At 53.2% G+C, this 26,379-nt stretch overlaps 1 protein-coding gene across 7 annotated transcripts in view; it reads right to left on the reverse strand.

The window, feature by feature from the left end:
* Positions 1–532: 532 nt before the first annotated feature.
* Positions 533–26,379, reverse strand: part of ASMTL (acetylserotonin O-methyltransferase like) — a 47,758-nt gene continuing 21,911 nt past the window's right edge. For 3 of the 7 annotated variants that reach the window (XM_055269675.2, XM_055269676.2, XM_063635484.1), the window contains 6 exons: positions 25,578–25,740; positions 19,302–19,486; positions 16,738–16,870; positions 15,795–15,938; positions 10,981–11,103; positions 6,387–6,735 (listed from right to left, as the gene is read on the reverse strand). In XM_055269675.2, the coding sequence (XP_055125650.1) occupies positions 6,515–6,735; positions 10,981–11,103; positions 15,795–15,938; positions 16,738–16,870; positions 19,302–19,486; positions 25,578–25,740 (969 nt within the window). In that variant the 3' untranslated portion in view covers positions 6,387–6,514. Of the gene's footprint in view, positions 2,792–6,386; positions 6,736–10,980; positions 11,104–15,794; positions 15,939–16,070; positions 16,200–16,737; positions 16,871–19,301; positions 19,487–25,577; positions 25,741–26,379 lie in introns of those variants that run through there. The other 4 variants (XM_063635482.1, XM_063635483.1, XM_063635481.1 and 1 more) reach the window with 3 other exon arrangements.

The following is a 26,379-nucleotide window of genomic DNA, read 5'->3' on the forward strand; positions in this document are numbered from 1 at the left end:
CCTCTCCAAGGACTGAGAAGAAAGGATTGAGCCCCGATCTGCCTGCCAGGCACCCAGCCAGGAGAACCCCTTCTCTGCCAGCATCTGATAAAATTACCTGTGTGGCTTCAGCGATCACTGCTGCCTGACCAGCAGCTGCTCTCCTGGAATCTGCGTCCAGAAAGCCCCTTGGGGGTCAGAAAAGTAGGTGGATTAATATAGAAGTAGAGGTGGGTTTTTTGTGTGCTTATTGAGATGGAGTCTTGCTCTGTCGCCCAGGCTGGAGTGCAGTGGTGCAATCTCGGCTCACTGCAATCTCCGCCTCCCAGGTTCAAGCGTTTCTTCTGCCTCAGCCTCCCAAGTAGCTGGGATTGCAAGTGTGTGCCACCATGCCTAATTTTTATATTTTTAGTAGAGACGGGGTTTCATCCGTCCATTCCAGAAGCATTTGCTGAGCACATCCTGGGTGCCAGGCCCAAGCAGGCTGGTCTCGAACTCCTGACCTCAAGTGATCTGCCCACCCCGGCCTCCCAAAGTGCTGGCATGACAGATGTGAGCCACCGTGCCCTGCCCAGAAGCAGAGGTGTTTTAATGGAAAGACTTCAGGCTTCATCGGACGGCCGAGAAGGAATCAGAGCAGGGGTGAGGTTGGCTTTGTGCGGGGTGGGGTGGGGTGCCAGGCTCTGTGTTGGGGGGGGGGCAGCAGCACATCTTTTGTAATTAGTCATTGCCAAGGTTCTACCTGTAAGAAGTGTGGTCCAGGGAGGGCTGATGGGGCTGCAGGATGAGGGGGCTTGACAGACCCCTTTCCCCAGAAGAGGGCCCCCAAGAGACCTTCCCCCTGAAGAGGGTTCCCCAGGACCTCCTCCCTGAAAAGGGACTCCCAGGGCCACCCCCCAAAAAGGGCTCCTCCTCTGAAGGAGGCCCCCCAAGACTTCCCCCATGAAGAGGGCCGCCGCAAAGACGTCCCCCCTGAAGGTGTCCCCCAGGACCTGCCCCCTGGAAGAGGGCTCCCCAAGATTTCCCTCTTGAAGGCTCCCCAAGACCTCTCTCCCGAGAAGAGTCCCCTAAGACCTTTACCTTGGAAAAGGGCTCTCTGCAAAGCTTCCCTGGAAGTGGGCCTTCAAGCTGGGCAGGCTGGGAGGAGCTGTGTACTCAGCATCATCCTTAGGGTCCGTTGTCCTCCCGCTTCCCCTGCCCCGGTCCCCAGATAAATCCAGAGGCTGTTTTAGAGCCAGACGGACACTCCTGGTATGCACCAGGCGCTCATCGTGTAGTGCTCGCTGAGTGGAGGAGGGAGTAGGCGAACCCGGCCGGTCAGGCTGCCCTGCACGGAATTCCAGCCTTGTCACCTCACTGGTTTTTAAATCATCACAATCCTCAGGATGTTCTGTGCATGCCACACACAGACTCTCAGAGTCCAGAGGGGCTGTTTTTGCGCAGTTATTCCAATGAATAAAAAGACGGGCTTGGTGCAGTGGCTCACGCCTGTCATCCCAGCACTTTGGGAGGCCGGGGGTGGGGGTGGGGGGGTCACCTGAGGTCAGGAGTTCGAGACCAGCCTGACCAACATGGTGAAACCTCGTCTCTACTGAAAATACAAAAAAATTAGCTGTGCACGGTGGCGGGCAACTGTAATTTTAGCTACTGCGGAGGCTAAGGCAGGAGAATCACTTGAACCTGGGAGGCGGAGGTTGCAGTGAGCCGAGATCACACCACTGCACTCCAGCCTGGGCGACAGAGCGAGACTCTGTCTCGAAAAAAAAAAAAAAGTTCTAGCAGACACAGAAGGGAGAGGGAGACGAACAAGCCCCAGGGGCCCTTTATCCAGCTTCCTTCCACCTGGGGGACTCCCTCTGCGGGTCCTTGGTTTAAGGGCAAATGGCGAGGGGACCAAAACACAGGGAGGCCACGTTGGAGGTCCCTGCTGCAACCGTGTGGCCCCCCAGCCCACTCCCAGCAGCCAAGACGAAGGGGGGCCTGGGGTCCCCCTAGGGCAGGCGCCTCTGGTTCTCTCTACCGAGAGGCCCCCCCCCCATGCCGGCCTCTTCCTGGGCTGACTTCCAGAACCTTCTCGGACTCATGAACGTTTCAATCTGGATGGAGTGGGGCCTTCGCTGGGTACCCAAGTGGTGGGAATCTGTCCCTCGCCCCTAGAACTCCCGGAGGGCTGGGCCCACGTCTGTCTCCATCCTGTCCCCATTCCCCGCCCCGGGTGGCACGGGCTGGAGAGGAAGGAGCTTCAGGCTTCACAACCATCAAAGCAGGTTGCTTCCAAGATGGCCAGTGGTCACCTGAGATGGAGCAGAGAGCAGCTGTGGCGGACATCTTCTCTAGAAGCCACCTGTGAGCCCTGCAGAGGCCCCGGCCTTTGTGGCTTAAGACAGACGGCGTCCTGCAGGTACACGGGGGAACCCTGTAGGCAGGGACTTTGCTTGCTTTCCCAGGACAGGACAGAGGAGTTTGGCTGGGGGCAGCCCAAGGTGACCGGGATGCTGTCGTCCCAGCTCTGGACCAGGCTGCCATGGGAAGGAAGGAAGGAGGGACAGCTCCAGGCCAGGCTGACGTGGAAGGGAGGGAGGAGGGAGGTAGGACCGACGGAGGCCTGGCTGCTGTCCAGGGCTGGGCTCCGTGGTATCTCCTGGTGGTTGTCAGGTCCTGCCTGGCCCCACATCGAGGCGTGTGATGGAGGGGCCTGGAAGCCTCATCCTTCTTGGTTGCCAAGCAGTGAGGGCCACAGGCATGCGCCACCGCACTGGACTCCCCCTTTCATCATCAAAGCCGAATTTTCTTCCTGCTCCATCTAGGCTTCCTGTGGAGACACCATGTGTGATTGTAAAAAAAAAAAAAAAAACGAGTTAGGCCAGGCACAGTGGCTCACGCCTGCAATGCTAGCACTTTAGGAGGCCAAAGCGGGCAGATCACCTGAGGTCAGGAGTCCGAGACCAGCCTGGCCAACATGGTGAAACCCCGTCTCTACTAAAAATACAAAAATTAGCCGGGTGTGGTGACTCATGCCTGTAATCCCAGCACTTTGGGAGGCCGAGGTGGGTGGATTACCTGAGGTCAGGAGTTCGAGACCAGCCTGGCCAACGTGGTGAAACCCTGTCTCTACTAAAAATACGAAAATTAGGTGAGCGTAGTGGCAGGAGCCTGTAACCCCAGCTACTCGGGAGGCTGAGACGAGAATTGCTTGAACCCGGGAGGCGGAAGTTGCAGTGAGCCGAGATCGTGCCATTGCAGTCCAGTCTGGGCAACAGCGAGATTCTGTCTCAAAAAAACAAAAAAACAGACCAAAAAAAAAAAAAAACGGAGTCTGTCCAGAATTATACACAGTCACCCGTGCCAGGTAACAACCCTTCAGTCAACAACGGCCTTCCTAGACAGCGGAGGTCCCAGGAGATGGTAATACCGTAGTTTTCCTGTGCCTTTATTTGTACACACACAAATCCCTACCATTGTATTTATTACAGCAGCCTGCAGCACTGGGCATACTCACCTGCTGTCCAAGTTTGTAGCCCGGGAGCCGGGGGCCCTGCCACGCAGCCCAGGTGAGTAGCAGGCTGTGTGTGCCACGGCGGTATGTGTGAGTGCACCCCGTGATGGGCACACAGAGAATCGCCTAAGGATGCATTTCTCGAAACAGGTCCTTGTCATTCAGTGACACATACGACTGTGTGTGTGTGTGTGCGCAGATGGGTGTGTACGTGTATGTATGTATACACAGCTGAACACACACACCTCTACACATGTGCCTGTACATGGATAGAACACATAATTTACAGAATTTACAGAACACATAATTTATATTACATAAAATATAGAGAGGTCAGTTTTATTTATTTATTTATTTAGACAGAGTCTCGCTCTGTCTCCCAGGCTGGAGTGCAGTGGCACAATCTCAGCTCACTGCAGCCTCCACCTACTGGGTTCAAGCGATTCTCCTGTCTCAGCCTCCCCCTAGTAGCTGGGATTACAGGCTCCTGCCACCACGCCCAGCTAATGTTTGTATTTTGTGTAGAGACAGGATTTCACCATGTTGGCCAGGCTGGTCTCAAATTCCTGACCTCAGGTGATCCACCTGCCTCGGCCTCCCAGACTGCTGGGATGACAGGCGTGAGCCACTGCACCTGGCCTATTTCAGCTGTTTTCTGTTTTCTTTTTTTTTTTTTTTTGAGACGGAGTTTTGCTCTTATTGCCCAGGCTGGAGTACAATGGCGCGATCTTGGCTCACCACATCCTCCACTTCCCAGGTTAAAGCAATTCACCTGCCTCAGCCTCTCCCCAGTAGCTGGGATTATAGGCACCTGCTACCACTCCCAGCTGATTTTTGTATTTTCTGTAGAGACAGGGTTTCACCATGTTGGCCAGGCTGGTCTCGAATTCCTGACCTCAGGTGATCCACCTGCCTCGGCCTCCCAGAGTGCTGGGATGGCAGGCGTGAGCCACTGCACCCGGCCTATTTCAGCTGTTTTCTTAAAGCACAAAGCAACCTACACATTCTTCTGTGATACCAGGTAACTGTAAGGGTGGAGCAGCTTGTGACTTGGGTGTTATTGAGATCACGTGTGACCACTGCAGAAAACCTCTCCCACCTGTGCAGCAGGCACCTTGAAATAGGTCACCCAGGAGGCAGTGGTTGCAGTGAGCCGTGATTGCACTATTGCACTCCAGTCTGGGCAACAAGAGCAAAACTCCAGACTCCGTCTCCTAAAAAGGAAAACAGCTGAAATATAACGCAGACTGAGGCCCAGCCCGGAACGGGTAAGCTGGGTGCACGCACCGTGAAAACAGCACCTGGGCCTGCTCCGGTTCTCCCCGCTTTGCAGACGCCGCCTGAACCTCGGTGCCTCCTTGAGGTCAAGGCTGTGAGTTAAAGGGCTCCACCCCAGCCCGGCCCCAGGTTGGCCCAGCCATTCCCTGACGGGGGCCAGGGAGGAAAGGGAGCTGTGTGGGCACCAGAGAGGCAAACTGAGGTCTGAGGGTCGGGACACAGCCCGGCAGCAGGAACTGGGAGCGGAGCACGGGGGAAACGTGGATACGCTCAGCTCCCTACAACCGCAGTGAGCGTGTGTGCAGGGAGGGCCTCACGGGGCGGTGTGAGTCTGGCCTGCCGGGGCTTCGGGGGTTTTACAGACACATTTCAGCCCCGCAGCAGGGGCTGGGGAGGTCCCGCTCGTGACAGTCTCTGCACCAAGGCAGGAGAGACGGAAGCTGCCCGGAGAACTACCACTCCATGGCCTATGGGCGTCCGGGGTGAGCGGCGGCGATGGCGTCCCATGGAGGAAACACTGGAAGTCGTGCGGAAGGTGGGAAGATGCAGGCTGGATTGCGGAGAAGGACTGAGACCCTGCCTGGTATGGCACTGTCATAGCAGCCGTCAGCCTGCTGGGAGGCAGGAGAAAGCCCCGTCCCCACCGCCCTCCCCGGGAGTCCCCACCGGCTACTCTGGAAGGCTGCTGGCTCCCAGGACATCCGCTGGGCTGAACAGTTATCTCTGGCTGTCCCTCCGTCCTCTCCTCCCCGAATGCAGCCTCCATCTCCTCCTCCCCCAATTCAGCCTCCATCCCCTCCTCCCTGAATGCAGCCTCCTTCCCCCCTCCCAAAATGCAGCCTCTGTCTCCACTCCCCAAATGCAGCCTCTTTCCCCTCCTCCCCAATACAGCCTCCTTTCCCTCCTCCCCAAATGCAGCCTCTTTCCCCTCCTCCCCAATACAGCCTCCTTTCCCTCCTCCCCAAATGCAGCCTCCTTCCCCTCCTCCCCAATACAGCCTCCTTTCCCTCCTCCCCAAATGCAGCCTCCTTCCCCCTCCCAAAATGCAGGCTCTGTCCCCATTCCCCAAATGCAGCCTCCTCCTCCTCCCCAATGCAGCCTCCGTCCTCTCCTCCCCGAATGCAGCCTCCTCTCCTCCCCGAATGCAGCCTCCTCTCCTCCCCGAATGCAGCCTCCTGTCCTCCCCGAATGCAGGCTCCTTCCCCTCCTCCCCAAATGCAGCCTCCTTCCCCCCCAATGCAGCCTGTTTCTTCCTTCCCAAATGCAGCCTCTTTCCCCTCCTCTTCCCCAAATGCAGCCTCCTTCCCCTCCTCCCCAAATGCAACCTCCTTCCTTCTCCCCGAATGTAGCTTCCTTCCTTCTCCCCAAATGCAGCCTCCATCTCCTCCCTCCTCCCCAATGCAGCCTCCATCCCCTCCTCCCCAAATGCAGCCTCCTTTCCCTCCTCCTCCGCAAATGCAGCCTCCTTCCCCCATCCCCAAATGCAGCCTCTGTCCCCCTCCACAAATCCAACCTCTGCCTCCCCTCCCCAAATGCTGCCTCCTTCCCCTCCTCCCCAAATGCAGCCTCTGTCTTCTACTCCCCAAATGCAGCCTCCTCCCTCATCAAAACCCCTACGGAGGAGGCAGAGACAGGCTTTTGCTTTCTTTATTCAGTCACGACTACACGCTCCTATGTGACTGTCCTATGGTACTTGGGGACCAGGCAGTGCACCTGCAGTCTGGGGGAGGACGTCCCTATAATGAACATGCTGTCTGGGCTTCAGGGGGCCATTTTGGTGGCCAAGATGGCATCCAGGACACCCCCCAAGTGCACCACTTGCACCTGGCGGAAGCCGTGCAGCTCCAGCAAGCACTGGTACTCGCCCAGGCTCCGCACCCTGCCTTCATTCTGCACCAGCATGTTCAGCGACTGTATCAGGGCGCCCTGCACCTCCCTCTCCTCCTCATCCAGGAGCGTCTCCACCAGCAGCAGGCCGGCCCCTGAGGGGAGAGAGCAGAGAGCTGGAGTCCTGACCAGCCACGCAGGGATCCTTCAGCCGGACACAGGGGACACAGCAGGCAACAGGAGCTCAGAATGGTGAGCAGAGGCTGCCGAGAACCCTTACCCACACAGGTAGGGGAGGGGAGAGAGACAGAGACTTGATGCAGGGCGGACAGACAGGGAGAAGGAGATTTGATCGAAAGATGGATGGATAGATGGATGCATCACCTGGGCCTTTTCCGGTTCTCCTGGATGCATGGATGAACAGATGGTAGACGATGGGTAGGTAGGTAGGTAGAAAGATGTATGCATAGGTGGATGCATGGATGAGAAAGATGGATGGATGAATAGATGGTAAGTGATGGGTAGGTAGATGGATGGATGGATAGATGGATGCATGTATGAGATGGATGGATGGGTGAATAGATGGTAGATGATGGGTAGGTAGGTAGATGAGTGGATGGATGGATGAGATGGATGGGTGAATAGATGGTAGATAATGGGTAGGTAGGAAGATGAATAGATGGATGCATGGATGAGATGGATGGTTGGGAGAATAGATGGTAGATGATGGGTACGTGGGTAGATGGATGCATGGATGAGATGGATGGATGGGTGAACAGATGGTAGATGATGGGTAGGCAGGTAGATGAATGGATGGACAGATGCATGGATGGGATGGATGGATGGGTGAATAGATGGTAGATGATGGGTAGGCAGGTAGATGAATGGATGGACAGATGCATGGATGGGATGGATGGATGGGTGAATAGATGGTAGATGATGGGTACGTGGGTAGATGGATGCATGGATGAGATGGATGGATGGGTGAACAGATGGTAGATGATGGGTAGGCAGGTAGATGAATGGATGCATAGATGCATGGATGGGATGGATGGATGGGTGAATAGATAGTAGATGATGGGTAGGTAGGTAGATGAATGGATGGATAGATGGATGCATGGATGAGGTGGATAGACGGGTGAATAGACAGTGGGTAGGTAGATAGTGAATGGATTGATAGATGGATGCATGGATGAGATGGATGGATGGATGGGTGAATTAGATGGTAGATGATGGGTAGGTAGATAGATGAATGGATGGATTGATGGATGTATGGATGTGATGGATGGGTGAATAGATGGTAGATGATGGGTAGGTAGGTGGAGGGATGGATAGATGGAGGCATGGATGAATGGGTGAATAGATGGGTAGGTAGGTAGATGGATAGATGGATGCATGGATGAGATGGATGGGTGAATAGATAGATGAATGGATAGATAGATGGATGCATGGATGGATGGATGGGTGAATAGATGGTAGATGACGAGTAGATAGATGAATGGGTGGATGCATGGATGTGATGGATGGATGGATGAATAGATAGTAGATGATGGGTAGGTAGGTAGATGAATGGATGGATAGATGGATGCATGGATGAGGTGGATGGATGGGTGAATAGATAGTGGGTACGTAGATAGTGAATGGATGGATAGATGGATGCATGGATGAGATGGATGGATGGATGGGTGAATAGATGGTAGATGATGGGTAGGTAGGTGGAGGGATGGATAGATGGAGGCATGGATGAATGGGTGAATAGATGGGTAGGTAGGTAGATGGATAGATGGATGGGTGAATAGATGGTAGATGATGGGTAGGTAGGTGGATAGATGGAGGCATGGATGAATGGGTGAATAGATGGGTAGGTAAGTAGATGGATGGATAGATGGATGCATGGATGAGATGGATGGATGGGTGAATAGATGGTAGATGACGGGTAGATAGATAGATGAATGGATGGATAGATAGGATAAATGATGGATGGATAGATAGATAATAAATGATAAACAGATGACAGATAGGTGACAGATCATTGTAAGAAGGCCAGACGCAGTGGCTCACACCTGTAATCCCAGCACTTTGGGAGGCTGAGGTGGGAGGATGGTTTGAGCCCAGGAGTTTGAAACCAATCTGAGCAACATAGCGAGACCCTGTCTCTATTTTAATTTTTTCAGAAAAGGATGTTAGATGTATAAAGAGAGACAGAGACAGGGTGGGGAGAGGAAGAGACAGAAGATAGATAAGGAAGGGAGGAAGGAGGAGAGAGGAGAAACAGATTGATGATAGATGAGACACATAAAAAGACAGAGGAGGAGACAGGAAGAGGGAGAAGAGAGAGACAGAGAGAGGCCAGGTGCAGTGGCTGACGTCCTCAACTCCAGCATTTTGGGAGGCTGAGGCAGGAGGATCGCTTGAGTGCAGGAGATCAAGGCTACAGTGAACTATGATGACACCACTGCACTCCTGCCTGGGCGACAGCGGGAGACTCCTATCTCCACAAAAAACTTTTTTTTTTTTTTTTCTGAGACAGAGTCTTGCTCTGTTGCCCAGGCTGGAGTGCAGTGGTGTGATCTCGGCTCACTGCAACCTTCGCCTCCCGGGTTCAAGTGATGTCCTGCCTCAGCCTCCTGAGTAGCTAGAATTACAGGTGTGCACTATGCCCGGCTAATTTTTGTGTTTTTAGTAGAGGCGGGGCGTCACCACGTGGCTCAGGCTGGTCTCGAACTCCTGACCTCAAGATCTGCCCGCTTCGGCCTCCCAAAGTGCTGGGACTACAGGTGTGAGCCACCGTGCCCGGTATCAGAAAAAACTTCTTAAAAAATTAGCTGGGCATGGTGATGCATGGCTGTATTTCCAGCTACTCAGGAGGCTGAGGTGGGAGGATAGCTTGAGCTTAGGAGGTCAAGGCTGCAGTGAGCTGTGACTGCGCCACTGCACACCAGCCTGGGCAGCAGAGTGAGACCTCGTCTCAAAAAATACAAAGAGAGCCGGGCGAGGTGGCTCAAGCCTGTAATCCCAGCACTTTGGGAGTCCCAGGTGGGTGGATCACCTGAGGGTGGGAGTTCGAGACCAGCCTGACCAACATGGTGAAACCCCGTCTCTATTAAAAATACAAAATTAGCCAGGTGTGATGGCAGGTGCCTGTAGTCCCAGCTACTCGGGAGGCTGAGGCAGGAGAATGGCTTGAACCCTGGGGGCACAGGTTACGGAGAGCCGAGATTGTGCCACTGCACTCCAGCCTGGGCGACAGAGCGAGACGCCGTCTCAAAAAAAAAAAAGAGATAGATACACAGAGAAAGAGAGAAAGGAGAGAGAGAGGGAGAGAAAAAGGATGGAAGTCTCGACCATCTGAGCCTATGGGGAGTCCTGTTTCAAAGCACAGGTGCCAGCCTTCCCAGGCCCTGGCTCTGTTAAGATAATTAAGCGTTCTCTGCAAATATTCCAGGAATTCTCACTGCAGCAACAACGCTGAACTCTTGAGGGAGGCTGAGCACCCACCAGATTCCCTCAGGGCCAGCTCCTTCAACTGTGGAAATCCGATACGCAGCCCTGGCGCGAACCGGTTCCAGCAGCCCCACTGGGCTCCCAAGCAGCCTGGGTGGACGGGGAAAAACCTGATGTGAAGGCTGTGAGCCGAGCCAGTGCGTGCCGTGTGTGTGTGCACGTGTGTCTGTGTAGAAACACACAGATTAGATCCAGCTGACCCTTCAGCAACACGGCTCTAAACTGCAGAGTCCACTCATTCGTGGATTTCCCTCTGCCTAGGCCACCCGAGACAGCAAGACCAGCCCACGGCTTCCGCCTCCTGTGCAGCCTCCTCAATGTGAAGACAAGAATGAAGACCTTTACGATGAGCCACTTCAGCTTCATGAATAGTAAATGTATTTTCTCTTTAGGATTTTTTTTTTTTTTTTTTTGAGACGGAGTCTCGCTCTCTTACCCAGGCTGGAGTGCAGTGGCGCAGTCTCGGCTCACTGCAACCTTCGTCTCTAGGTTCCAGCGATTCTCCTGTCTCAGCCTCCCAAGTACCTGGGATTACAGGTGTGCACTACCACACCTGGCTAATTTTTGTATTTTTAGTAGAGATGGTTTCACCATATTGGCCAGGCTGGTCTCGAACTCCTGACCTCAAGTGATCCGCCTGCCTCAGCCTCCCAGAGTGCTGGGATTATAGGCATGAGCCACCATGCCTGGCTAATTTTTGTAGTTTTAGTAGCGACGGGGTTTCACCACATTGGCCAGGCTGGTCTGGAACTCCTGACCTCAGGTGATCCACCCGCCTCGGCCTCCCAAAGTGCTGGGATGACAGGCGTGAGCCACCCCGCCCGGCCTCCTTGTAAAACTTGAACCCAAAATACTACGTCTTAAGAAAAACAGTGAACCTGACGACAGGCTCTCACCTGGCTTGCAGCTCGCGGCGACCCTGCTGAGTAACTTGTGGACTCTGGCGTCTGGCCAGTCATGCAGGATCCGGCACAGGACGTATAGCTCAGCGCTCGGGAGGGGGTCCCTGAAAAAGTCACCTGGTTTAAAGACAAAAGGCGACACATCCGTCAGGTATGGAAGAAGCAGTCCTCCCCTGGACAGATCTTGGGAGCGCCACCCACATCCTAAATCGGGGAGAGGGGTGTGGGCGGGAATGGGTCCTCCTGAAGTATATCCCCATGAGGACTCGAACAGAGATCCATGAGGAGCTGGTTAGTGATGTCACGCCCGTGCGGTTTGACGCCGGCCGAGAAAAGGCTGGGGACAGTGGCTCACACCTGTAATCTCAGCACTTTGGGAGCCTGAGGTGTGTAGATTGAGCTCAGGAGTTCGAGACCAGCCTGGGCAACATGGCAAAACCCCATCTCTACTAAAAATACAAATTAGCTAGACAGGGGTGGCGGGTGCCTGTGATTCCAGCCACTCCGGGAGGCCGAGGCAGAATTGCTTGAACCTGGGAGGCAGAGGTTGCAGTGAGCTGAGATCGTGCCATTGCACTCTAGCCTGGCTGACCAAAAAAAAAAAAAGGAAGGCAAGGGAGGAAAAAAAGGAAATTCAGGGGCACCACCTGGGCAAGGCAGGCAGAGTCGGCACAAATGGGCGTCTGCCAGGGAGAGTCAGGGCAGCACTGCCGGTGAGTGGGCAACGGCAGGGCATTCTTTGGTGATTCCAATTCAGGCGCCCAGGAGGGTTGCCTGTGGGGGGTGGGGGGGGGCGCTGCACGTAGCTGCACGCCCCTCTGTAATTGCTGAAATGAAAAGACGGTCTGCTGTAGCGCAGTGAATGGTGTCCCCTTAAAAGATACATTCAGGTGCTGACCCTTAGTCGCTGGGAATGGGACCTTATCTGGAAATAGGGTCTCTATAGATGTCACTGAGTAAAGAATTTCAAGATGAGATCATTCTGGAGTAGGGTGGGTCCTAAATGCAATGACAGGTGTCCTTTTTTTTTTTGAGACAGAGTCTTGCTCTGTCACCCAGGCTGGAGTGCAGTGGCGCGATCTCGGCTCACTGCAAGCTCCGCCTCCCGGGTTCACACCATTCTCCCGCCTCAGCCTCTCCGAGTAGCTGGGACTACAGGCGCCCGCCACCACGCCCGGCTAATTTTTTGTATTTTTGGTAGAGACGGGGTTTCACTGTGGTCTCAATCCTGACCTCGTGATCCTCCCGCCTCGGCCTCCCAAAGTGCTGGGATTACAAGCGTGAGCCGCCGCGCCCGGCCGACAGGTGTCCTTTTAAGAGATAGAAGAGGAGACAGACTGAGAGGAGAAGGCCACGTGGAGACGGAGGCAGAGACTGCAGTGATGCAGCCACAAGCCCAGGGATGCCTGGAGCCCCCGGGAGCTGGGAGAGGCAGGAAGGATCCTCCCCAGAGCCTCCGGAGGGAAGCAGCCCTGAGATGACTTGATCTCAGACTTCTGGTCTCCAGGACTGGGAGAGGATAAATTCCTGTTGTTTGGAAGTTGTGAGGCCCCCGCATGGGGTAGTTTGTTCCGGCCACCACAGGAAACCCCGTACCTACCGTGTGCTGGTGTGCACCTGTGGATGGTCACAGAAGCCTTTGTATTTATTGATTGCTAACCCTGCTCTGTTCAGCAAATACGAACCACAGCAAAGAAAGCAAGCAAGCTGTGAGTTGCATGAGGGGGAAAGAAGGGGCGGGAGAGTGTGCGGTGGGAAGTCTGAGCTGTTTTCCCCCAGCTGCAAGGAGGAGGTGCTATTTCAGGGCTTATGATTTTAAACTTTAGCATTTCTGGCTGGGCGGGGTGTAATCCCAGCACTTTGGGAGGCCGAGGCGAGTGGATCAGCTGAGGTCAGGAGTTCGAGACCAGCCTGGCCAACATGGTGAAACCCCGTCTCTACCAACAGTACAAAAATTAGCTGGGTGTGGTGGGGGGCACCTGTAACCCCAGCTACTCGGGAGGCTGAGGTGGGAGGATCACTTGAACCCAGAAAGTGGAGGTTGCAGTGAGCTAAGATCACGCCACTGCACTCCAGCCTGGGTGACAGAGTGAGACAACGTTCAAAAATAAATAAATACACTTTAGCATTGTGTTTCTGCAGATCTGGCATCCAGCCTGCGCCACAGAGCAAGACTCCATCTCAAAAAAAAAGCACAGCTATCATGACGTCCTGCAGGAGGAGCTGTAGGGTGGTTGTGTTTTGTTTTTTTAAAAACTAGAAAAGCATCCAGGAACCTCTGGGGGAGGGGTATGGAGGTCCCCAGCGCCTGCGTCCACAGGCCTGGCCACTGTTGAGTGGTGCTGAGTTACGGCACATCAGGTGTCTCTTTTTTTATTTTTATTTTTTTGAGATGGAGTTTTGCTGTGTTGCCCAGGCTGGAATGCAATGGCGTGATCTCGGCTCACGGCAAGCTCCGCCTCCCGGGTTCAAGCAATTCTCCTGCCTCAGCCTCCCGAATAGGTGGGATTATAGGCGCCCGCCACCATGCTCAGCTAATTTCTGTAATTTTAGTAGAGACGGGGTTTCACCGTGTTGCTCAGGCTGGTCTCAAACTCCTGACCTCAGGTGATCCACCCACTTCAGCCTCCCAGACTGCTGGGATTCCAGGCGTGAGCCACCGCGCCTGGCCCAGGCGTCTCCTGTCAATCCGTCCTGGCCTCAGCAGCTGCCACCTGGAAGTTCTCCAAGTCTAACCTAAGGCCGCCCTGTTACAGCTCTTGGGTCAGTTCCTTCCGTGGCCTCGGCGCCGTGGATGCCCATGAATGCTGATCTCGGCAGTTCCCCATCTCCACTCTCCTCCCATCTCGGCTACTTGCACCAATGATAACTTCACACAGCCGTCCACCTGTTTGTTTTTAATCATTATTATTATCATTGTCTTTTTTTTCTTTTTGAGATGGAGTTTCACTGTTGTTACCCAGGCTGGAGTGCAATGGTGAGATCTCAGCTCACTGCAACCTCCACCTTCCAGGTTCAAGCGATTCTCCTGCCTCAGCCTCCTGAGTAGCTGGGACTACAGACGCCCGCCACCACGCCCTGCTTATTTTTGTATTTTTAGTAGAGATGGGGTTTCACCATGTTGGCCAGGCTGGTCTCGAACTCCTGACCTCAGGTGATTCACCCGCCTCAGCCTCCCAAAGTGCTGGGATTACAGGCGTGAGCTACCACGCCCAGCCTCATCCACCTGTTTGGAGATGCCCTCGTGTCTGTGTGGACCCACAGAGAGACACGCACAGGCATACCCACGGATGCAGACATAGACATACAGGCACACACATATACCCATCGAGATGCACACACAGACATGCAGACACAAAGGCACACATGCAAGCACACACCACAAAGACATGCACACGCAGATACACTGACAGGCACACACATGGACACAGATACACCAACAAGACTGGCACACACAGACACACACAGATTCAGACATAGACACAGAGATACACTAACAGGCACACACACGCACACAGATGCAGACATGCACAGATGGGCACACACACGCACGGACACACAGATACACCAACAGGCAGACGCAGACATGCACAGATGGGCACACACAGACACACATGGACACAGATACAGTGACTGGCACACATGCAGACGCAGACATGCACAGATGGGCACACACAGACACATGGACACAGATACAGCAACTGGCACACACGCAGACATGCACAGATGGGTACACACAGACACACATGGACACACAGAGATACACCAACACACAGACGCAGACATGCACAGATAGGCGCACACAGACACATGGACATACAGTGACAGGCACACACAGACGCAGACATGCACAGATGGGCACACACAGATACAGCGACAGGCACATGCACACAGACGCAGACACATGCACACAGACGCAGACACACAGACGTACACATACCCACACAGACGCACAGAAACACACATACCCTCACAGACACATACACACCACAGAGATGTGCGTACACACGGACTCAGACACACAGAGACATTGTGACGTACAGACATGCATGCAAGGACATACCACACAGACGTGCACACACAGACTCAGAAACACACAAGCACAGCAGATAGCCACATATGCACACACACCATGCACATAGACACAGACACAACCACAGCAGTCACATACGCATACACACAACCACTGGCACACAGCATGCACACAGATGGGCAGAGATGCACACAGGCATGCACACATATACCCACACAGACACACCCTCACAGAAACAACCACACACCACAGAGACGTGCAGACACACGTGGGCACAGACACACAAGGACATACTACACACAGACACACAGAAGCACAGCAGTCCCATATGCACACAAGACACAGACACACCATGCACACAGATGCAGACACACAGACATGCACACACAGACACACACAAGCACAACAGTCATATGCACACACCCACCCACCCACCGGCACACAGCAGGCACACAGATGCAGACACACACACAGAGATGCACACAGAGATGCACACATACCCTCACAGAAACACACGCAACCACACACCAGAGACGTGCACAAACATGCGGATGCAGACACACACACATTCTCACGCACAGACACGCTCCAGGGCATACCACACACGCACACACACACACACATACAAGCGCAGTAGACAGTCACATTTGCACACAGACACCTACCATGGAAACGCCCAGCAGAAACACAGGTACACACACAGCCGTGCACCCTGTCTAGAAAGAGATGGTGGAGCCTGGAAAAGGTTAGCAGGGCGAACACGAGGCAGGCTCACCTGCTGCGAAGTGGATCTGCGCTGCCTGCGGTCCGGCGGGTTGGAAGTGGGCAGCCAGCTCCATGATGTCCGGGAGGTCAAACACAGTCACCTGCAGATGAGGGTACTCACGGGCCAGCTCTTGGGCCAGTGCACCTGTGCAGCCTGCAGGGAAGCAAATGCATGCTCTGCGGCCTATGGCATTGAGACCCATGCTGGAAGGGAAAGCCAGCAATGGGGAGTTTGCTGGTGTCCCAGACAAGACCGTACAAGCAGGTGAGTGTGGGGGGCACAGACCTGCAGGGAAATCCTTCCAGCCCAGGGGTGGAGGGCTGTACTCCTCCCTTCTCCTTCCTGCTGTGGGGATGTACACACGATGGCCGGTGCTACAGCAGCCACTCTGGGCCACATGTGGGGGGCACAGACCTACAGGGAAATCCTTTCAGCCCAGGGGTGGGGGGGCTGTACTCCTTTCTCCTTCCTGCTGTGGGGATGCAGACACGATGGCTGGTGCTACAGCAGCCACTCTGGACCACAAGGAGGAGAGGCATTCAGAGGTTGGGGAAATGTAAGCTGATGGTGTGAAAATCGTCCCAGGCCCCTGATCCCCCAGCAGCCCTTGGGAATGTGTGTATTGCTCCACCCACTGTCCAGGGCTGGGGTGGGGTGGAGGGTGCATCAGGATATAATCAGACTTGCTGAGGGGAATCCAGGGGTTCCAAGGTGCTCTGCCTCAGCTCCGCAGCCAACAGAGGGCCCCCCAGTCTCTAGGGGGGCATTAAGGCATCCCCGGGGGCCTCCTGGAACTTGGGAATATCCACCCACGATCTGGGACTCAGCCTGGCCCCGTGCAGGTCGTTATCAGGTTTGTCAATGGAAAAAGGCAGTTTGCAGGTGTCCTGAGCAGGGAAGATGCCTGTGGCTTAATAAAGTAAGGAGAACCCTGGCAGTGGGGGCTACCCACCTCCCACGTCGCAGGCAGAGGAGAAGCAGGACAGATCGAAGGCTGTGGCCACCTGGCGTGCAGTCAGCTTCGCCATGCCATGCATGGCCTGCATGAACCGCAGCCGCGTCTCCGGGCTCTGGTAGTGCACGTCCTGGAACACAGTGGGTGCTTAGGGGCACCAGAGAACACGGGCCGAGGGATCGCCCAGCCTCTCCCTGGGGGTCGGAGGGAGAAGTGCAGGGCTCCAGAGCATGGGGGCTCAGCCACGCCTGGGCTGCAGAGGGGGCTTCATGCCACAGCTGTGTTGGGTACCCCTGTCTGTGTGGGGGCTGGGCTGGCTGGGGACAAAGGACCCCGAAGTGGTGGACGATCTCCTTGGAATCCCTTGGTCCACACCACAGCCTGAACTCCAAGCATCTGAGTTTCACAATAGGCTTTTCCCAATAAAGCTTTTCATCCTGGAGGCTCCAGTGGTCCACAAACACCTCACTGGAGGAAAGCGGGAGAGAAGCCGCAATGTCTCTGCAGGTGCCCCGGCTCAGCCTTCACCGCAATAGTGCAGTGTGCAGAGGGGGCTCCTCCGAGAATTCCGGCGTGCAGCGGAGAAGCTCCTCCGAGCTTCTCCAATTCCCCCCTGGTGGCACCTACCCCGGCTCCCAGAGGAGCGCAGGCCCGTCCTGGCTCAGGGCTGTGTCCAGGGTTCGCCTGGACATCCCCTGTCCCCCCAGGGCAAGCAAGCACTGCTGAGGAATGCTTCTGAGCCCCGCTCCCAGCAGGACAGCCCGTCTCCATCCTGGCTCCCTAAATCCCGCAGGGCTCCCCGGCCCTCCCCTGCGTGGCTGGCAATGATGGGGCTCAGGGATCTGTCCTCTGTGATGCCCAGGCCGGCTGCTCACTCTGGCTCAGGGCCCCTGTCCATGCCTCTCGGCTTCTCTCTCCACCACTGGCTTCTCTCTCTGACTCTTTCTCCCTTGGTCTCTGTCTGTCTGTCTCTGTGTGTCTCTGTCTGTCTCTTTCTGTCTTTGTCTCCCTCTGTCTGTCTCTGTCTCCTGTTTCTGTCTCTATCTGCCTCATCTCTGTCTCTCCAAGCCTCCCTGTCTCTGTCTCCCTACCTCATTGTCTGTCTCCCATCTCCATGTCTCTGTCTCTTTCTGTCTCTATCTGTTTGTCTCTGTCTCTATCTCCCTGTCTCTCCGTCTCTCTCCCTATCTTACTATCTCTCTCTGTCTCCCATCTCTGTATCTCTCTGTCTCCCTCTATCTCTGTCTCCGTCTATCTCTGTCTCTGTCTTTCTGTCTCCCTGTCTCTGCCTCCATGTCTGTCTCTCTGTCTCTGTCTCCCTCTACCTTTCTGTCTGCCTGTCTCTCTCTGTGTCTCCCTCTGTCTGTCTGTCTCTCCCCGACATCTGAACGAAGCCCCCGGCTCCCTGGGGCTCATCTCTGCATCACACACACTCAGTGCTCGCTGCCACGGAGGAATGAGGCCATGGCCAGCTGAGCCCACAGCAGACTCCCCACGCCTGGCTGGCACAGCCCTGCAGACCGAGACCCACCCATCTGCACAGGCCCCACGGACCCCACCACATCTCCCATGTCCACCTCAGAAAGGTTCTTGCCAGGGAAAGGGGAAGGAGGGGCGAGAGGATGCAGGGAGTGCTTTGCAAACAGCGGTCTCAGATAAGCGTCAATTCCATTGAAGCAAAGAAGAAACAGGGCATTCATTTAAGGCAGCCTGTCCAACTCCTTCCTATTTCTATTTTTCAGACAGACTCTAGTTCTGTCGCCCGGGCTGGAGTGCAGCAGCACCATCACGGCTCACACTGCAGCCTTGACCCCCCAGGTTCAAGTGATCATCCCACCCACCTCGGCCTCCCAAAGTAGCTGGCTAATCATACCTGGCTCATCGTTAATTTGTTGTTTTTTTGAGATGGAGTCTTGCTGTGTTGCCCAGGCTGGAGGGCAGTGGCGTGATCTCAGCTCACTGCAACCACCACCTCCTGGGTTCAAGTGATTCTCCTGCCTCAGCCTCCTGAGTAGCTGGGACTACAGGCATGCACCACCATGCCCAGCTAATTTTTCTTGTATTTTTAGTAGAGACGGGGATTCAGCGTGTTGGCCAGGCTGGTCTCACACTCCTGACCTCAGGTGATCAGCCCAACTTGGCCTCCCAAGCTGGCTGGGATTACAGGCTCATGTCACCGTGCCCAGCCTAATTGTTAATTTTTTGTAGAGATGGGATCTCACTATGTTGCCCAGGCTGGTCTCAAATCATCCTCCCAACTTGGCCTCCCAAAGTGCTGGGAATGACAGGTGTGAGCCCCTAAGCGTGGCCTTCAAACCTGTTTCTAGGAGGAAATTCTAGTTTCATCAGCTGCTGGCTAACAGTGGAGGATGTCTACCTTGCACCTGTTCCAGGGCTGAGTGACACAACAGCCACAGCACTAAGGTCTCCAGGCAGAATGAGCCAAGCCTTTGGGATCTGTCAGACCGGAGACAGACTGATCAAGGTGCCTACTGATCTGTGTGTCAAAGTGCCTTAGCAAAATGCATGCTAGATAGGTGTCCGCGGCGGTGTTACGCTACCTGGAACGGATCTTCCGCCTTCTTCCCCAACGCCCTGTGGTACTGGTTTCTTCCCTCTCGGATGGCAAACTCCAGGTATGTAAAGAGGTTCCAGGTGAGGTCATTATTTTGCATGATGAAGCCATGCAGAGAGTATTCACCGTCCGATACCAGGTAGAGGTTCGCTGTCTCTGTGTTACTGTAACCTGAAGAAACGGACAGTCCTGTGACCTCCTAATGAGAAAATCCAAGGAAACCTGACCGTAGGGGATGTATCATTGAGATGTTAAAATAAACATCATCCATCTGACCGTAGCAAACCGTACACTCAAGGAAACCTGACCGTAGGGGATGCATCATTGAGATGTTAAACATCATCCATCTGACTGTAGCAAACTGTACACTCAAGGAAACCTGACCGTAGGGGATGCATCACTGAGATGTTAAAATAAACATCATCCATCTGACTGTAGCAAACCATACACTCAAGGAAACCTGACCGTAGGGGATGTATCATTGAGATGTTAAACATCATCCATCTGACCGTAGCAAACCGTACACTCAAGGAAACCTGACTGTAGGGGATGCATCATTGAGATGTTAAACATCATCCATCTGACTGTAGCAAACCGTACACTCAAGGAAACCTGACCGTAGGGGATGCATCACTGAGATGTTAAAATAAACATCATCCATCTGACTGTAGCAAACCATACACTCAAGGAAACCTGACCGTAGGGGATGTATCACTCACGCTTGTAATCCCAGCACTTTGGGAGGCCGAGGCGGGCGGATCACGAGGTCAGGAGATCGAGAGCACGGTGAAACCCCGTCTCTACTAAAAATACAAAAAATTAGCCGGGTGTGGTGGCGGGCGCCTGTAGTCCCAGCTACTCGGAGAGGCTGAGGCAGGAGAATGGCGTGAACCCGGGAGGCGGAGCTTGCAGTGAGCCGAGATTGTGCCACTGCACTCCAGCCCGGGCGACAGAGCGAGACTCCGTCTCAAAAAAAAAAAAAAAAAAGATGTTAAACATCATCTATCTGACCGTAGCAAACCGTACACTCAAGGAAACCTGACCGTAGGGGATGCATCATTGAGATGTTAAACATCATCTATCTGACCGTAGCAAACCGTACACTCAAGGAAACCTGACCGTAGGGGATGCATCATTGAGATGTTAAACATCATCCATCTGACCGTAGCAAACCGTACACTCAAGGAAACCTGACCGTAGGGGATGCATCATTGAGATGTTAAACATCATCCATCTGACTGTAGCAAACTGTACACTCAAGGAAACCTGACCGTAGGGGATGCATCACTGAGATGTTAAAATAAACATCATCCATCTGACTGTAGCAAACCATACACTCAAGGAAACCTGACCGTAGGGGATGTATCATTGAGATGTTAAACATCATCCATCTGACCGTAGCAAACCGTACACTCAAGGAAACCTGACTGTAGGGGATGCATCATTGAGATGTTAAACATCATCCATCTGACTGTAGCAAACCGTACACTCAAGGAAACCTGACCATAGGGGATGCATCACTGAGATGTTAAAATAAACATCATCCATCTGACTGTAGCAAACCATACACTCAAGGAAACCTGACCGTAGGGGATGTATCACTCACGCTTGTAATCCCAGCACTTTGGGAGGCCGAGGCGGGCGGATCACGAGGTCAGGAGATCGAGACCACGGTGAAACCCCGTCTCTACTAAAAATACAAAAAATTAGCCGGGTGTGGTGGCGGGCGCCTGTAGTCCCAGCTACTCGGAGAGGCTGAGGCAGGAGAATGGCGTGAACCCGGGAGGCGGAGCTTGCAGTGAGCCGAGATTGTGCCACTGCACTCCAGCCCGGGCGACAGAGCGAGACTCCGTCTCAAAAAAAAAAAAAAAAAAGATGTTAAACATCATCTATCTGACCGTAGCAAACCGTACACTCAAGGAAACCTGACCGTAGGGGATGCATCATTGAGATGTTAAACATCATCTATCTGACCGTAGCAAACCGTACACTCAAGGAAACCTGACCGTAGGGGATGCATCATTGAGATGTTAAACAACATCCATCTGACTGTAGCAAACCATACACTCAAGGAAACCTGACCGTAGGGGATGCATCATTGAGATGTTAAACATCATCCATCTGACCGTAGCAAACCGTACACTCAAGGAAACCTGACCGTAGGGGATGCATCATTGAGATGTTAAACATCATCCATCTGACTGTAGCAAACCGTAAGCTCAAGGAAACCTGACCGTATGGGATGCATCACTGAGATGTTAAAATAAACATCATCCATCTGACTGTAGCAAACCATACACTCAAGGAAACCTGACCGTAGGGGATGTATCACTCACGCTTGTAATCCCAGCACTTTGGGAGGCCGAGGCGGGCGGATCACGAGGTCAGGAGATCGAGACCACGGTGAAACCCCGTCTCTACTAAAAATACAAAAAATTAGCCGGGTGTGGTGGCGGGCGCCTGTAGTCCCAGCTACTCGGAGAGGCTGAGGCAGGAGAATGGCGTGAACCCGGGAGGCGGAGCTTGCAGTGAGCCGAGATTGTGCCACTGCACTCCAGCCCGGGCGACAGAGCGAGACTCCGTCTCAAAAAAAAAAAAAAAAAGATGTTAAACATCATCTATCTGACCGTAGCAAACCGTACACTCAAGGAAACCTGACCGTAGGGGATGCATCATTGAGATGTTAAACATCATCTATCTGACCGTAGCAAACCGTGCACTCAAGGAAACCTGACCGTAGGGGATGCATCATTGAGATGTTAAACATCATCCATCTGACCGTAGCAAACCGTACACTCAAGGAAACCTGACCGTAGGGGATGCATCATTGAGATGTTAAACATCATCCATCTGACCGTAGCAAACCGTACGCTCAAGGAAACCTGACCGTAGGGGATGCATCATTGAGATGTTAAACATCATCCATCTGACTGTAGCAAACCGTACACTCAAGGAAACCTGACCGTATGGGATGCATCATTGAGATGTTAAACAACATCCATCTGACTGTAGCAAACCATACACTCAAGGAAACCTGACCGTAGGGGATGCATCATTGAGATGTTAAACATCATCCATCTGACCGTAGCAAACCGTACACTCAAGGAAACCTGACCGTAGGGGATGCATCATTGAGATGTTAAACATCATCCATCTGACTGTAGCAAACCGTAAGCTCAAGGAAACCTGACCGTATGGGATGCATCGAGATGTTAAACAACATCCATCTGACTATAGCAAACCGTACACCCAGGGTCCACTGGGTGGGAAAACAGCAGCCACCACGACCCAGCTGTGGACTGCTGTAACTGTTACCCACTGAGGCTGATCCTTCCTTCATGGTTGTGGCCACGCTCAAGCTCCCAGTTATGCAGGCAAACACCCGTCTAGATGTGGCTGTGGAGGTGCGCTGTAGCTGGCGTTTGCATCTACCATCAGTTTGACTTTAAGGGGATTAACCCCCCAAAATTAAAGGAGATTAACCCCCCAAAATGTGCGCTGGCCTCATCCAGCTCACTGAAAACCCCAGAAGCAAACTGAGCTTTCCTGGAGGAGAAATTCCACTTGAAGATGGAAGCAGCAGCTCTTGCTTGAGCTTCCAGCCTGCTGGCCTGCCCTGTGGATTTTGGATTTGCCAGCCTGCACAATCACGGAAGTCATTAAGATAAATTTCTTAAGTTACATCCTAGGGGTTCTGTTACCCTGGAGAGCCCCAAGTGATACAGGGAACTTCATCCTCCACCCACTTCATGTCCAGGTCAGCTGTCCATAGACCCAGCCCCCAAGCTCCCTTCCAGGATGCCCCCTCCCACAGAAGGGGAGGCTGGAAGGTGGAGGACTTGTCAGTGGAGACCTATATATGGGAACAGATGGCCTCGCACCACTCCGGTCCTCCTGTGTAAGAAACAGCCCTGTGTTCGTGTTAATGATGAAATGTTACTATTTTCCCACCGAGCTGACCCTGAGTGTACAGTTTGCTATAGTCAGATAGATGACATTTATTTTCATCATGAATAAATGATGAGACCTATGGTGAAGCAGAAGCCTGTGCAGACGTGGAACTGCTCCTAGGACTCAGCTGCACAAACCATTGTCAAAAGGAGTTGGAACAAGCTTTCATGGTGCCAGAGATGAAAAGCCTTTCTCCATATTCATCATTATTTTCTTTTTTTAAATTTTTTTTATTTTTTTTTTTGAGATGGAGTCTTGCTGTGTCTCCCAGGCTGGAGTGCAGTGGCATGATCTCAGCTCACTGCAAGCTCCGCCTCCTGGTTTCATGCCATTCTCCTGCCTCAGCCTCCCGAATAGCTGGGACTACAGGCGCCCGCCACCATGCCCGGCTGATTTTTTGTATTTTTAGTAGAGACGGGGTTTCACCGTGTTAGCCAGGATGGTCTTGATCTCCTGACCTCATGATCCACCCACCTCGGCCTCCCAAAGTGCTGAGATTACAGGCGCGAGCCACCACACCTGGCCTATTCATCATTATTTTCAATACAGGAGAATAGTACTGAACTGCTCTAGCTGGGGAAGATATTCTGCCTTCTATGTTCCAACCCCTAAGGATATAGTCACATGTCTCTGTGGTAAGGGCACAGCCTTTGGGGCCTCAACCAGTGCATGCTTTGTCTCCTAATCACAGAAGCACAACCACCTCTGTGCAGGTGTCATCTGTCTTCCTGGCCTTCCCAAGCTACTCAAGGACTTGGCCATGTGCTGTCTGTTCTAGCACCACGCTGAAGAGTTATGTTCAATTCAGAAAATACATTGTCATCCATCCATCCATCTACCCATTCACCCACCCATCTAGTTATCCACCCACCCATCCATCACTCATCTATGCATTCCCCCACCCATCCAATCCACCCATCCACCCATCTACCCACTCATTGATCCATTCCCCCACCCGACTATCCATCCAGTGATCCACTGATACATCTATCATCCATCCTCCCACCCATCTGGCCACCCACCCATCCATCTATTCACCCACCCTCCCAATCATCCACCCAGCCATGCACCCATCCGTCCACTCATCCATCCACCCACCTACCCATCCATCCATCCATCCACTGATGGACCCACTGATCCATCCACCCATGCATGCATCCATCCATCCACGCATCCATCCATCCACGCATCCATCCATCCACATCCATTTATCCATTCATTCCCCCACCCATCCAATCACCCATCCATCCATCCATCCACCCACCCATCTATTCACCCACACTCCCAATCATCCACCCAGCCATGTGCCCATCCATCCACTCATCCATCCATTCACACGCCCACCCATCCACACGCCCACTCATCCATCCATCCACACATCCATCCACTCACCCATCCATCCACATATCCCTCCACTCACCCATCCATCCACACATCCATCCATCCATCTGTCCGTCCACCCATCCACTTGCCCACCCATCTGTGCACCCATCCACCGATTCATTGATCCATCCATCCATCTACCCACCTTTCATTTATCCATCCACCCATCCATCCACATGCACACTCATCCATCCATCCACACATCCATTCACCCACCTACCCGTCCAGTCATCCACCCTTCCATCCACACATCCATCCATCTATCCACTCACCCACTCATCCATCCACTCACCCACCCATCTATGCACTCATCCACCGATTCATCAATCTGTCCATCCATCTACCTACCCTTTCATTTATCAATCCACCTCTCCATCCGTCCATCTATCCATCCAACTTCCCATCCATGCATCTGTCCATCCTTCCTCCCATCCATCTATCCACCTACCATCCATCCATCTATCCATCCATTTATATATCAACTCTACCCATCATCTGTGTATCTATGTATCTGTCATCTCTGTATCGTCAATCTATATCAAGGTACCTATGCATTTATCATCTATCTGTGTATCTGTCTACCCATCCATCCACCTTATCTGTCTATAAAAATAAATAAGCAAGTAAATCAACATCTGTGTGCACCCTATTGGGTTCTGTTTCTCAGGAGAACACGGACTGATACAGCCCCTTTGAGACTACAGCCCATAAGGAGGTTGCGCTTCTCCTATGTGCTCACGGCCGCCACTGTTCCCTCTCTGTCGTTCACCCTCTGCTTCTCACCCTTTTGGGAAAAGCAGCATTCCTGAGGGCAGAGGGACAGAAGGTCTGGCCCTCCTTCCTCGCTCTGCCCAGGATCCAGGTCACCTTCCCTCAGTGACTTCCACCTGCAAAGATTATCAGAGCAAAACCCGCTGGGTCCTGTCACCTTGTTTTGTCTTCTTCAGGACGCCCATGGCAGCACAGATGTCCAGAAGCCTCTCCGTTCCACACGCAGAGGTGTCCACTTTGCTGGCAATATCCGCAGCCTTCTGGGGTGCTTCATCTTTTAACAAATCAAACACCTTCAGCTTGCAAGCGGTGAATAAGGCCTGTTAAAAACAAGTGCAGAGAGACTCATTAAGTCACTTGTCAAGTACTTTTTACTCCCACAGACCCAAAAGATGGAGGCCAACGTTGTCGAAAGTATACAACTTGGCCACTGAGCCTTCTTTCACAGAGAACGGTGGGGATTTATAGGTCAAATCCCCAACTATAAAACAAGGCGTACACAAGGTAAAAGCACATCAACGAATATCATGCAGAAAAACCAGCCCATGGGAGAAAAATCAACGTGCTGCAGATATGGGCTGAGTTCAAAACCCATATGTTGAACCCCTAATCCCCCCAGTCCCTCAGGATGTGACTGTATTTGTAGGCAGGGTTTTAAAGAAGTGATTCAGGTAAAATGAAGTCATTTGGGTGGACCCTAATCCAATAGGACTGGGGTCCCTATAAGAAAAGGAGATGAGGACACAGACACACACGGAGGGACGGCCCTGTGAGGACACAGGGAGAAGATGGTGTCTCCAAGCCCAGGAGAGAGGCCTCAGGAGGAACCAGCCCTGCCCACATGTTGATACTGGACTTCCAGCCGCCAGGACTGTGGAAGACTCATCTGTTGTTTATAAGTCACCCCGTCTATGGTATTGTGGGACAGCAGCCTGAGATGGACTAAGACATCTCATAAG

This window comes from Symphalangus syndactylus, chromosome Y, assembly GCF_028878055.3.
Source record: "Symphalangus syndactylus isolate Jambi chromosome Y, NHGRI_mSymSyn1-v2.1_pri, whole genome shotgun sequence".
Lineage (NCBI taxonomy): Eukaryota > Metazoa > Chordata > Mammalia > Primates > Hylobatidae > Symphalangus > Symphalangus syndactylus.